We start from the raw sequence: 13,411 nt of genomic DNA, 5'->3' as shown, positions 1-13,411 counted from the left end.
ACAGCATCTGTGATATGCTGTGATATACATCCAATGGAACACTATTCAGCCATAAAAAGTAATGAAGCACTGGAACATGTTATGCACAACTTAGATGAATCTTGAAAAGTTTACACAAAGTAAAAGAACCAGATACAAGGGACACATATTGCAAGATTTCTATTACATGAAGTATCCAGAACAAACAAATCTACAGAGACAACGAGCAAAATGTGGGGTGGCCACATTATGGGGGGAGGGAAGAATGTAAAGGAATAACCCAATGACTATGGGGTGTTCTGGTGAAAATTTTCTGATGAAAAATTTTGAAACTAGACAGAGGTGGTGGCTGCACAACATTGAGAATGCATTAAATGCCACTGAAGTGTACACTTCAAAATGATTAACTGTATGTTATGTGAATTTCAGCTCAATTATAAAATTAATTCTTAATTAAAAAGTCATTATCCATCTATCTATAAGACATACACTTTAGAGCCAAAGACGCAAACAGGTGGAAGGCTTGAAGATGCTCCATAAACCACAGCAGCCAAAAGAGAGCAGGAACGGCTCCCAAATGCCAGGCAAGGCAGACCCCGAAACCAAACCGCCAGAAGAAACAAACAACATTACACACTGTGAAAGGGCCAATCTCTCAATAAGATATCACAATTATAAACATATACTCACCTAAAGCAGAGGGCAATATATGAGAAGCAAAAATCAACAGAACTACAAAAAGAAAAAATGTCTACAATATTGGAGACTTCAATACCCCACTTTCAATAATAGAATGACTAGAAAAAAGATCTATTAAAACCAAGAGGACTTGAACAACGCTATAAATCAACTAGACCTAACTGATTTATACAGTCAGCCCTCCAAATTCACAGGTTCCACGTGTGCAGATTCAGCCAACCGAGGATCAAAAATATTCTGGAAAAAAAATGATGACACAACAATAAAAGTAACATAAATTTTTAGAAATACATGTAACAACTATTTATATAGCATTTACATTGTATTAGGTACTATGAGTAATCTAGAGATGATTTAAAACATAAAGAAGGATATGCGTAGGTTATATGCAAACACTACACCATTCTATATAAGGAACTTGATGATCCATGGATTTTGGTATCTACAGGAGTCCTGGAACCTATCCCCTACAGAGAACACTGTATAGAATATTCCAGTCAACAAAAGACTGTATAGAATATTCCAACCAACAGGAGAAAAATACACATTTTCCTCAAGTGTGTATGGAACACTGTCCAGGACAGACCATCTATTAGGCCACAAAATAAGTATCAATACATTTTTATGAGTTGAAGTCAGACAAAGTATCTTCTCTGACCATGATGGAATAAAGCTAGAAAACAGAAAGAAAACTGGAAAATACATAAATATGTGGAAATAAAGCAACACACTTTTAAAAAAGAAATTAAAAGAAAAATTAGAAAATAAGATGAATGAAAATGAAAACACAACATACCAAAACTACAGGATGCAGTGAAAGCACTGCTCGGGGGACATGCACAGCTGTAAATGCTTACACTTTAAAAAGAAGAAACGTCCCAAAGTAGGAAGTAAAACTGTCTCTATTCAGAGATAGCACAATCTTGTGTACAAAAAATCCTCAGGAATTCACAAAAGAACTATTAGAGCTAATCAACAAGTTCAACAAGGTTGCAGGATACAAGACCAACATATAAAAGTCAATTCTATTTCTGTACCTTAGCAATGGCACTCCAAAACTGAAATTACGAGAACAGTTCCAAGGAGAGTAGCATCCAAAATATTAACTACTTAGCAATAAATTTACAAAGGAACTGTAAACTTTATATGTTGACAATTAGAAAACACCATTGAAAGAAACCTTAAAAGACCCAGATAAACAGAAATGTATCCCATACTCATGGATTACAAGAAATGGCAATACTCCCCAAATTGATCTACACATTCAATGCAAACCCTATCAAAATCCCACCTATCTCTTTTCCAAAATTTGAAAAGCTGATTCTAAAATTCATATGGAAATGTAGTAGACCTTGAATAACCAAAACAATCTTGAAAAAACACAAAGTTGGAAAATTCACACTTTCTAATTTCAAAACTTACTGCAAAGATATGGTAATCAAGACTGTGGTATTGACATAAGGATAAACTTAGAAATCAATGGAATAGAATTGAGAATCCTGAAATAAACCCTTTACATTTACGGTCAAGGGTGCCAAGAAAATTCAATGGAGAAAAATGTCTTCAACAAATGATGCTAGAACAACTGGATTTCCACATGCAAATGATGAAGGTGGACCACTATTTCACATCATATTCAAAAATTAACTTAAAATAGATCAAAGTCCTAAATGTAAGAGCTAAAACTACTAAAATCTTAGAAGAAAACAGAGGTGTATATCTCATGACCTTGGATTGGGCAATGGTTTCTTAGGAATGACACCTAACACACAAGCAACAAAAAGGACAAATTAAGCTTTACTAAGAAAACATTTCTTTTTTAGACAGGGTCTCACTCTGTTGCCCAGGTTGGAGTAAAGTGGTGCAATCATAGCTCACTGCAGCTTCAATCTCCTGGGTTCAAGCAATCCTCCCACCTCAGCCTCCCAAGTAGGTGGGATTACAGGCGCACATCACTATGTCCAGCCTAAACTTTATCAAAATTAAAAGCTTCATGCAGCAAAAGACATAATCAAAAAAATGAATGAAAGAAAATATTTGCAAATCATTTATCAGAAAAAAAGGTCTAGCATCATGGCTGGGCATGGTGGCTCACGCCTGTAATCCTAGCACTTTGGGAGGCTGAGGTGGGTGGATCACTTGAGGTGAGGAGTTCAAGACCAGCCTGGCCAATATGGCGAAACCCCATCTCCACCAAAAATACAAAAATTAGCTGGGTGTGGTGGTGCCCACCTGTAGTCCCAGCTCCTCAGGAGGCTAAGATGGGAGGATTGCTTGATCCCAGGAGTTCAATGCTGCAGTGAACCATGATGACACCACTGCATTCCAGCTTGGGCAATAGAGTGAGATCCTGACTCTTAAAAAAAGAATAAATAAAATATAAATAAATAAATAGAAAACGAGAAGAGTTGGTGAGGATGTAGAGAAACCGGAACCTTCATACATTGCTGATTGAAGAATGTAAAATGGTGCAGCCACTCTAGAACACAGTCTGACAGTTCCTTACTACGATAAATAATATTACCATATGACCTGGCAACCCTACTCTTTAGGCATCTACTCAAGAGAACTGAAAACATACATTCACACAAAAGCCTGCATACAAATGTTTATAGCAGTATAATGTACAGTTGCCAGAGTGGGAACAATTCAAATGCCTGTCCACTGATGCATAGATAAACAAAATGTGATCTGTTCATACAATGGAATATGACCCAGCTATGAAAAGGAAGTACTGATACATGTTACAACATGATAAGCCTTGAAAACATCACGCCCAGTGAAAAAAGACAGACATAAAAGGCCACATATTATATAATTCTGTTTAAATGAAATGTCCAGAACAGGCAAATCCAGGGAGACAGAAAGCACATTAGCGGTTGCTAAGTGCTGAGGGGAAGGGGAATGGGGAATGACTACAAAGGGGCATAGAGTTTCTTTCAGGGTTGATGAAAATATTCTGGAATTAGACTGTGGTGTGTTTGTGCCACCTAGAAACCACCAAATCATACACTATAAAAGGGTGAATTTTATGTTACATGAATTACATACTTTAAAAAATCAATCAGGTCTGGTGCAGTGGTTCATTCCTATAATCCCAGCACTTTGGGAAGCTGAGCTGTGAGGATTGCTTGAGCCCAGAAGTTTGAGATAAGCCTGGGCAACAGAGCAAGACCCCATCTCTACAAACAAAAAATTGAGAAAATTAGTCAGGTATGGTGGCACGTGCCTATAGTTCCAGCTACTCAGGAGGCTGAGGTGGGAGGATTGCTTGAGCCCAGGCGGTCGAGGCTGCAGTGAGTCATGGTCACACCACTGCACTCCAGTCTGGGTGACAGAGCAGGACCCTGCCTCAAAAACCAAACAAATGAAAAGGTGCCAGCAAGTTCAGCTGCCTGGTGAGGGCTGCTCTCTGCTTCCAAGACAGCGCATTATTGCTGTGTCTCACCTGGGAGACGGGATGGAAGTGGTGAACTCGCCCTTTTATAATCTAAGGGTACTCATCCATTCATGAGGGTGGAGCCTTCGATGCCTAATCACCTCCCAAAGACCCCCTCTTAATACTGTTGCTCAGGGGACTAAGTTTCAACATGAACTGTGGAGGGGACACAATATTCCAAGAATAGCAGATGGGCATGATACATATATTAAGAAGTCAATTTAACAAAAGCATTTACGCAGAGAACACGCTAGCCTGCCAGTCCTGCCTTTGGGGTAAAACCTTGAGAGCGACACAAAACCTAGCACCCACATTCTCACTGCTATGGTTGGAATGTCTGTGGCCCCCAAAATTCCCACATTGAAATCCTTATCCCCAAGGTCATGGTGTTAGAAGGAGGAGCCTTTAGGAGGCAGTTGCGTCATGAATGAGATGAATGCCCTTATAAAAGAAACTCCAAAAGCTCCCTCGTCCCTTCCACTGTGAAGACTCAGTGAGAAGGCACCGTCTACGAACCAGGAAGTGGCCTCCCCAGACACCGAATCTGCTGGCACCTTACTCTTGGACTTCTGCAAGCAGCACGCTTCACACTTCTGTGGATTCTGAGCTACCCAGGCTATGGTGCTCTGCTCTAGCAGCCCTCATGGACCGAGGCACTTGCTGAACATCAGCATTCCTCTGTGTGGCCACACAGGACCCCTGGCCCATGCTGCAGACATTGTCTGCTTCTTTACCTGGTGCACAAATGTGACAGAGCCCTCAGATGTGCAAGCCTGGGCCCCCTAGTGTCTGAGCCATGCGTCACCCCAGGAGTAAAAACAGCAGCAGGAAGACAGGATGAAGCAATTAGTGTAGCCCCTGACAAGCACCATCTCATGTTAATCCCCTCTCCTGCCCTCAGAGCCGGGTGCACTTGGGATCCGCATTTTACAGACAGGGAAACAGGCTGGATGAGCCACTGCCACTGAGACGTTTCCAGAGACCCTGGTGCCCACTCTGCTGGCAGCTAGTGCCTCTGAGCTCCTGCAGCCTGGCACACCTCCATCCCCTCCCACCCCGCACCATGGCCCTCTAGGGTGAAGGCTAGCCAGTGTCTACACCACCAGGCTGGCCGTGCCCTCCTTCCTTGACCTATTTATCACCCAAAATCCAATCCCAGCAGCTATAATTCACAGTGCACTGCACAGGCACAGTCCCCAGATGCCACAGTCATGACTCCCATGTTATAGATGAGGAAACTGAGGCACAGAGAGGCCAACTGTCTGAGTTTATGGGGGCTGCCATAAGAGCTCACCACAAGATAAATGGCTCAGAATGACAGAAAATCATCCTCTTACAGTTCTGGAGGCCAGAAGTTTGAGATCAAGGTGTACCAGGGCTGGGACCCACCCTGCCTCTCCCAGCTCCTAGGGGCTCCTGGCATCTCTGGGCTTGTGGCCTCATCACTCCAGTGTCAGCCTCCGTCTCTCATGGTTGCCTCCTCTGTATGTGCCTCTGTCTGTCTAAGGACACTGCCACTGGACTCAGGGCCCAGCCTAGTCCATGACCTCATCACAAGGTGCCTCACTTATGCAGACCCTGTTTCCAAATAAGGCCCCATTCTGAGGTTCCAGGTGGATGTGAATTTGGGGATGAAACAACATCAACAACTCGCCCAAGGTCACTCAACAGACAGACAGGAATGAAACACAAGTGGCAGTCTGACCCCACACACACGCCGATCCCACCGCCAGCCTGCCGCAGAAAGAGGTGGAAACCCAGGCTATGGGGTATGAACTGCGGGGTCAGTCCCAGGCCAGCTTCTCCCACCACAGGTCCACCTCCTCCTCCTCCACGTCCCCCTGCCAAGGCTGTAAGGCCAGGGGCACATTCTCCAGGTTACCTGGAGCTGAGCATGGCTGCAAGACCCCACCAAGTCAGGGAGGCATGGGAGTTGATGTACTCCCTACTCCAAGAAAAGTTTTTGTTTTCCAAACAGAAGAGACAGCCAGAAACATCCACAATGAGGGAGGCAGAATTCTAAGAATGCCCAAACACTAAATTTAGGTGCTGCTGTGAAGGAAACCTGCAGATGGAATGGGGCCTCAAATCAGTTGACTTTAAGTTCCTCGAAAGGAAGATGATCTTGGGTAGGCTGGACCTAATCAGGTGAGGCCATAAATGGGAGAGGTCTCTTCCCTGGCAAAAGAGATTTGAAGTCTGAGAGTGACATGACACAAGGGAGATTATCCATTACTGGCCTGATGACGACCGGCTCACAGACCCACAATTGCAAGGAATTGAATTCTGCCAACAACTTGGGTAAGCTAGAAACAGGAACCAAGAGAACTAATCAGCAGGCACCTGACTTCAGCTTCTGAGACCCTGAACAGAGAACCCAGGCGCACCATGCCTGTACTTCTGACTTACAGAACTGTGAGCTACTCAGTGAGCATTGTTTCAAGCCATTAAGTTGGTGGTAATTTGTTGCAAAGCAGTTAAAAAAATAAGCAGAAAACAAAAAAACTAATACACACCCTTTCTACATCTTCCCATGTTGAACATGATGGCTGGAGCTATGGAAGCCACCTTTTGACCATGAGGCAAGCATTTGAAAGAAAAAGATAACATGTTCAGGATGGCAGGGAATTAAACAGAGCCCATGTCCTTGTGATAAACTGTTAAAAAGGTTGTGATGAGTCAAGATGCCCTGGGTGCACAATGTTCTACAACAGGACATGCCACTCCCCCACTGACAGTAGGGTCTACTTCCCTACACCCAAGTTCCTGCAGACTAGGCTGGCCTTATGCTTAGCTTTGAGCAACAGAACATGGGGGAAAGTAACACTCTGGGAGTCCTGAAAACCCAGGTTAACAAGCCTCATAGTTTCTACCATTCCCTAGGAGAAGAATCCAGTCACCATGGAAAGAAGCCCAAAAAGAGAGTGACCACGGAGGAAAGAATGAGGTTGCAGATATGGGAGTGAGGCCAGCTGACACCAGAAGAAGAGACAGGCCTATCATCCTGGCCATCCGCCATCCACTGGAGCCATCCCAGCTTGGACCTTGTTCAGGTGCACCAATAAGGCCAGTCAGATCCCCCAGCCCCAGCCAACACCACATGAAGCACAGATGAGCCACCCCTGCTGAGCCCTGACCAAAGTCTCAACCTGTAAAATGGTGAGAGGTAAACTGGTCATTCTTTCAGGCCTCTAAGTTTGGAGTGATCTGTTACTCAGCAGCAGATAACTAGCTGAAACAGGCCCTTAGGAGGCTGCCAAGCACTGTCCCAGCCTATGCTGAAACACTGCCCCCAGGCCTGCTCCCATGAGATGCTCAAATGTCTGCTCGATCAACTGACCTTTGACGTCCAGATGGAAGGACAGCCTCTGGCCCCCAGCCTCGCAGATGTACTCCCCGGCATCCGCCTGGCCTGCCTGCTGCACAACCAGCTTTCGCGTGCAGCCTGTGGCCTCCATGCGCACTTTCGAGTTGGAGCTCAGCTTCTTCCCGTCCTTGTACCACATCACTTCTGTCTGGGCCTGGGCCACCTTGCAGCTCAGTGTGGCACTGGCTCCTGCCTCTGCCTGCAGCTTCCTGTGTGCCAGCTGCTCCTTGGCAAACACCACCTTGGGCTCTGGGGATGGACACAGAAGGATGCACAGTCAGAGACTCCAGCGCACAGAAACTGAAGTTTCAGATGCAGAGGCTGCTCAGGCTGGAGCCCACTGATGACGGGCTGTCTGTGGCCCATGAACAGTGGCCTCACTAACCGCCAGCCGGAGGGTTTGAGCAAGAGAGAACACATATTGGAAGCTTCAAGCATCAGCATGGGGAAGAATTTTCCAAGGCCCATCAGCAACATGTAGCAGATACTCTGGAGTCCAAACATTCCGTAACGCCTTAGAAAAAAGCACCACCCTGGCAGAGTTCCCCTTTGAAAGGAAAAGCTGCTGGTACTGTGTGAAACACCCACATCATGCCCTCGGCACTTACGAAAACTCTGCCTGAGAACCCAGAAAGCCTGGAGAAATAGCAAACACAGACACCCTCTTGGGTTCACGCTGAAACTCACAGGCCATGTGGGAACCTCTCTCCCACAAAACCATGACCCAAACAGATCATCCCCCGGCTACTTCTCCCCTGGTTTGCACTAAAGCCAGAGCTGCTCTGTATCTGTCTGGGGTTTCCCTCAACACAGAGAGGAAACTCATACATTGAAAAATGGCTTATGAGGCCGGGCACAGTGGCTCATGCCTATAATCCTAGCACTTTGGGAGGGCAAGCTGGATGGATCGCTTGAGCTCAGGAGTTCAAGACCAGCCAGGACAACATAGTGAGACCCTGCCTCTACAAAAAATTAAAAAATTAGCTGAGCACAGTGGTATGCGAGTACCCAGCTCCTCACGAGGCAGAGGTGGGAAGATTGCTTGAGCCTGGGAGGTCAAAGCTGCAGTAAGCCCTGACTGCACCACTGTACTCCAGCCTGGGCAACAGAACAAAATCCTGTCTCTAAAAACGAAAATCCCTTATGCTACCTCTTAACTAAGATAACATGTACACATAGCGATATGCACAGATCTGGTGCACAATTCTGTGAGTTCTGACAGATGTGTGCACCTATGTAACCCACACTCCAAACCCACACAGCTCCCAGTTGCCTCCCCTACAAAAGCAACCACCATTCTCATTCCTAACCGTAGAACCTGTCTTCGAACTTTGAATATATGAAATCAGACAGAACAGTTTTCTTTTTAGGTGCTATCTGTGCCCATTAACTAGCTACAAATACACATGCAGACAAAGTAGTATTAAAAACTAGAGTACCACAAAAAAAAATAAATAAAAATAAGCTAAAACATACCAAAACACCACACCCTACCCTTCCACCTGGCCCCACACCGTACCTAGCTCTGCAGAAACTCCAATTTAAAGTCCTTTCATTTTTCCCCGAGTTCTGCCTTCCTATTTCTAAACAATATGTACATGCTGTTGATCAGTGGGTAAGAAAGAATATGCAGAAAATAAAGAAAACATCAATACAATGAACACCCACACACTCCCCACCTGGTAAAGAAAGAAGAACGCCATCACCACTAGTTCCCAGCCCCTCAGAGGTAACCCCAGCCTGAATCCTGGTTTTGGAATCTCCTTTTATTGTCTCGGTATGTGTGTTTATTGAGGGTGAATGTGCAAGTCAGGCTGCTCTGTTCAACCGTTTACCCATGGTGTGACCTTGGACAAAGTGACTTCACCTCTGCACATCGACTTCCTCCTGTGTGGAATAGAATGACCAAGGATTCACACAGGTGAGAGGTGTGGCACTCTAAGAAGAGCATCTCCGGACATTCCAGGCAGGAGACAAACCGCAGCTGCCATGTGTTGCTGCCACTGCGTGTTGTTAACCACTAAACACAGAATGTTAAGCTGTGCTTTGTAACCTGCTTTTCCAGCACAACGCCGCGTGCATCGATCGCCCTTCTTCAGCTGCAATGCGCAGCCCTATGCTCGTTTTGACTGCTCTATGGTACTGCAAAGTACACACAGACCCCAACTTCACCCAGTCATTCTTTTGTTTTTTATTATTATTATTATTATTCTACTTTTTTATGTTTTGTAAAGGCAGGGTCTCACTATGTTGCCCAGGCTAGTCTTGAAATTTCTGTCTCAAGTGATCCTCCCTCCTTGGCCCACCAAAGTGTTGGGACTACAAATGTGAGCCACTGCACCCATCCTACAGTTCCCTCTTACTTTTTGGTCCCTGGGCAATCCCTTTTTTCAAAGTTCCTTATACATTTGATGTCCCATTTCAAGTCATTTTGTAGAGGGTGGGTTTCTGAATATTTCAATGATGTTCTAGAAAAGACACAACTGGGCCAGGCGCGGTGGCTCACGCCTGTTATCCCAGCACTTTGGGAGGCCAAGGTGGGTGGATCACGAGGTCAGGAGATCGAGACCATCCTGACTAACACAGTGAAACCCTGTCTGTACTAAAAATACAAAAAAATTAGCCAGGCATGGTGGCAGGCACCTGTCGTCCCAGCTACTCGGGAGGCTGAGGCAGGAGAATGGCATGAACCAGGGAGGCAGAGCTTGCAGTGAGCTGGGATCGCGCCATTGCACTCCAGCCTGGGAGACAAAGTGAGACTCCATCTCAAAAAAAAAAAAAAAGAAAAGAAAAGAAAAGAAAGAAAGAAAGAAAAGGCACAACTGACCTATGGGGAGAGAATCAGGACAGCAGTTGCCTGGGGCAGGGTGGAGGGTAGACTGCATGAGGGAACTTTCTAGCAGGACAGAGATGCTCAGTACCTTGATGCGGACATGGTGATGCACGGTATCTACATTTTCCAAAATCCCTCAAATGATACACTTAAAATCTGTGCATCGATTACATCTCAAATGTCATTATTAAAAACTTGTTGGGCCAGGCGCAGTGGCTTATGCCTGTAATCCCAGCACGTTGGGAGGCCGAGGCAGGTGGATCATTTGAGGTCAAGAGTTCAAGACCAGCCTAGTAAACATGGCAAAACCCTTGTCTCTACTAAAAATAAAAAATAAAAAAATTAGCTGGGGGTGGTGGCGGGCGCCTATAATCCCAGCTACTCAGGATGCTGAGGCAGGAGAATCGCTTGAACTTGGAAGGTGGAGGTTGCAGTAAGCTGAGACTGCGCCACTGCATTCCAGCCTGGGCGACAGAGCGAGACTCCACTTCAAAAAGAAAAAAGAATTGTTGGTCACGTGCAGTGGCTCACACCTGTAATTCCAGCACTTTGGGAGGTCAAGGCAGGGGGACTACTTGAGGCCAGGAGTTCAAGATCAGCCTGGGCAACACAGCAAGACTCCATCTCTACAAAAAATTGCTTAAAAAATAACCACGTGTGGTGGCACATGCCTGTGGTTCCAGCAACTCAGGAGGCCAAGTCAGGAGGATCACTTGAACCCAAAAGGTTGAGGCTGCAGTGAGCCAAGATCACATCACTGCACTCCAGCCTGGGTGACACAATGAGACTCCGTCTCAAAACAAAACAAAACAAAAAAACTGTTGGCACCAGAGCTTCCTTAATTTCATGATAACAAAGACAACTTTATATGTGCAATCAGATATTACACTGGAAATTTTAACTCAGGGACCAAGACAAAGTAGATATGATACTCCAACATAGGAAGCCAGGAGGAGAGACAAATCTTTTTTTTTTTTTTTTTTTTTTTTTGAGGCGGAGTCTCGCTCTGTCGCCCGGGCTGGAGTGCAGTGACCGGATCTCAGCTCACTGCAAGCTCCGCCTCCCGGGTTCACGCCATTCTCCTGCCTCAGCCTCCCAAGTAGCTGGGACTACAGGCGCCCGCCATCTCGCCCGGCTAGTTTTTTGTATTTTTAGTAGAGACGGGGTTTCACTGTGTTAGCCAGGATGGTCTCGATCTCCTGACCTCGTGATCCGCCCGTCTCGGCCTCCCAAAGTGCTGGGATTACAGGCTTGAGCCACCGCGCCCGGCCGAGACAAATCTTGAAAGAAATCAGCAAAAAGAAAAAAACCAACAAAAAATTACCAAAAAAAAACAACCAGTTTTGCTGATTTGACCCTCTCCCTGCACACAGGGTAGCAGCCACCGCAGTATGGCAGCTACAGAGGAGGGTCTTGGGAAAGGACCTCACTGGATAAGGACGTGCTGCGGGTCCCATCCCCCACCCACGGAGCACTGAGAGGAGAGGGCTGCTCCCCCTACAACCAAGACCAGCACCTCCAGCGGACACACAGAGCACCTATAGGCACCAGGGCACTACGCTCCTGAGAGCCACCATCATCTTTCCCAATCCCAAACTCAGCAAAGCCACGTGTGTAGCTTGAGATGGGCAGGGGTGGGTTCATTTACCCCATTGGGAATGGCGCCAAAGCTGTCCCAGAGCTGGTCGCCAACCACTGGGGCATTCTGCCTCCCACCGAAAAGCCTAAACACTAAGGTGGGAGTAGCCAGAGGCCTCCCCGAATCACACAAGCGACAGATGCACAGGATTTCCTCGGCCAGGATCGGGCTGAGCCAAGGCAGAAGAAGGGGTGTGCAGGAGCGACAGGACCGCCCAGAGGTTCCAGTGTCCTCTGCAGGAAGAAGATGATGTCCGGTGTTTTAGGAAGCAGAGGAAGAGAATGAGGTGGCCCCGAGGAAAGCATGACCTCAGCAGGGCACATGCATGTGGACCCTCAGGGACAGGTGATGGGGCTGCCGATGAACCCACCAGGGGGGCTTACTGTAAAGCCCTGGCGGGGCCCACACAAGGTCATCTTAAGGCAACTCCAGTCAAGCGTGAGCTTCCGGCACCTTCCCGGTTCCTTCTACTCTAGAGGGAGAAGCTGCAGGCAGCAGTGCGGCCAGGAGGGGAAGACAAGGAATGCCGTCCCCACACACTGAGTCTGGGAGCAGAGGGGACACACCAAGGGTCCCCACGGGAGAGAAGACTCCATGGTCAGCTGAGACTGCAGCGCCCTAAACAAAAAGCACAACTGCAGCTCCCCCAGAACAAAGACAAAAGCCACTGGTCTGCGCAAGGTCTCAACCAGGAGCAGAAAACAGGCTTCTGAATAAACATACAAGGGATCCTGCCTAGTGCAGCACGGTGCTCTGTGGGTGTGCACAAGAATGCTGGATTTTCTAACAGAACTGCTGCAGGCAGCACAGCCTTCCCTTACAGGCCAGGAACAGGAGATGCAGAGAGGGGCAGAGGTGCTGAGTGCCAGTGCAGCACACACTCCACCACCTGGACAGGCGCTGACTGTGCCACTAGGGACCCACCTGCAACATCCAAGCAGAAAGAGACCCTCTGTCCCCTGGCCTCACAGCTGTACTCCCCAGAGTCTGCCTGGCCCGCCTGCTGCACCACCAGCCTCCGCGTACAGCCCACGGCCTCCACGTGCACTTTCGAGCTGGAGCTCAGCTTCTTCCCGTCCTTGTACCATGTCACCTCCGTCTGGTCCTGGGCCACCTCACAGCTCAGCGTGGCGCTGGCCCCCGCCTCGGCCTGAACCTCCCTGCGAGCCAGCTGCTCCTTGGCAAACACCGCCTTGGGCTCTGGGATGGATAAGGGGGAAGGTGGGGTCAGAGGCCCTTCCAAGTGAGGTTTGCAGGGCCTGCTTCTTGGTTATCAGATTCTGTACCCCAGGCATGCACAGTCCTGCCACAGGCTCCTCCGTGGTCCGTGTGCTCAGGCGTAGCTCTTCCCATGCACAGGCAGCTGTGATGCCCAACCCCTACCCAGTAAAGGCCCTAGCATGTGCCAGGAGGGTGGGGCGTGTGCCTACGAGAAGCTGTCAATAGGGCCTTGTG

The 13,411-nt window shown here is 47.3% G+C and overlaps 1 protein-coding gene across 49 annotated transcripts in view; it reads right to left on the bottom strand.

The window, feature by feature from the left end:
- OBSCN (obscurin, cytoskeletal calmodulin and titin-interacting RhoGEF) overlaps positions 1-13,411 on the bottom strand; it is a 163,184-nt gene that overhangs the window by 138,782 nt on the left and 10,991 nt on the right. For 48 of the 49 annotated variants that reach the window (XR_004433938.1, XR_004433939.1, XR_004433940.1 and 45 more), the window contains 2 exons: positions 12,881-13,156; positions 7,458-7,733 (listed from right to left, as the gene is read on the bottom strand). Coding sequence is in view for 46 of the 49 variants with exons in the window: in XM_033197474.1 (XP_033053365.1) it covers positions 7,458-7,733; positions 12,881-13,156 (552 nt within the window). In the remaining 3 variants the exon portion in view is untranslated. The remainder of the gene's footprint in view (positions 1-7,457; positions 7,734-12,880; positions 13,157-13,411) is intronic. The other variant, XM_033197502.1, reaches the window with a different exon arrangement.

The sequence above is a fragment of the Trachypithecus francoisi genome, unplaced genomic scaffold (assembly GCF_009764315.1).
Source record: "Trachypithecus francoisi isolate TF-2019V2 unplaced genomic scaffold, Tfra_2.0 Lachesis_group5, whole genome shotgun sequence".
NCBI classification, from domain to species: Eukaryota; Metazoa; Chordata; class Mammalia; order Primates; family Cercopithecidae; genus Trachypithecus; species Trachypithecus francoisi.
The sequence above is the reverse complement of the archived record's forward strand: the minus strand, read 5'-3'. Positions and strand labels throughout refer to the sequence as shown.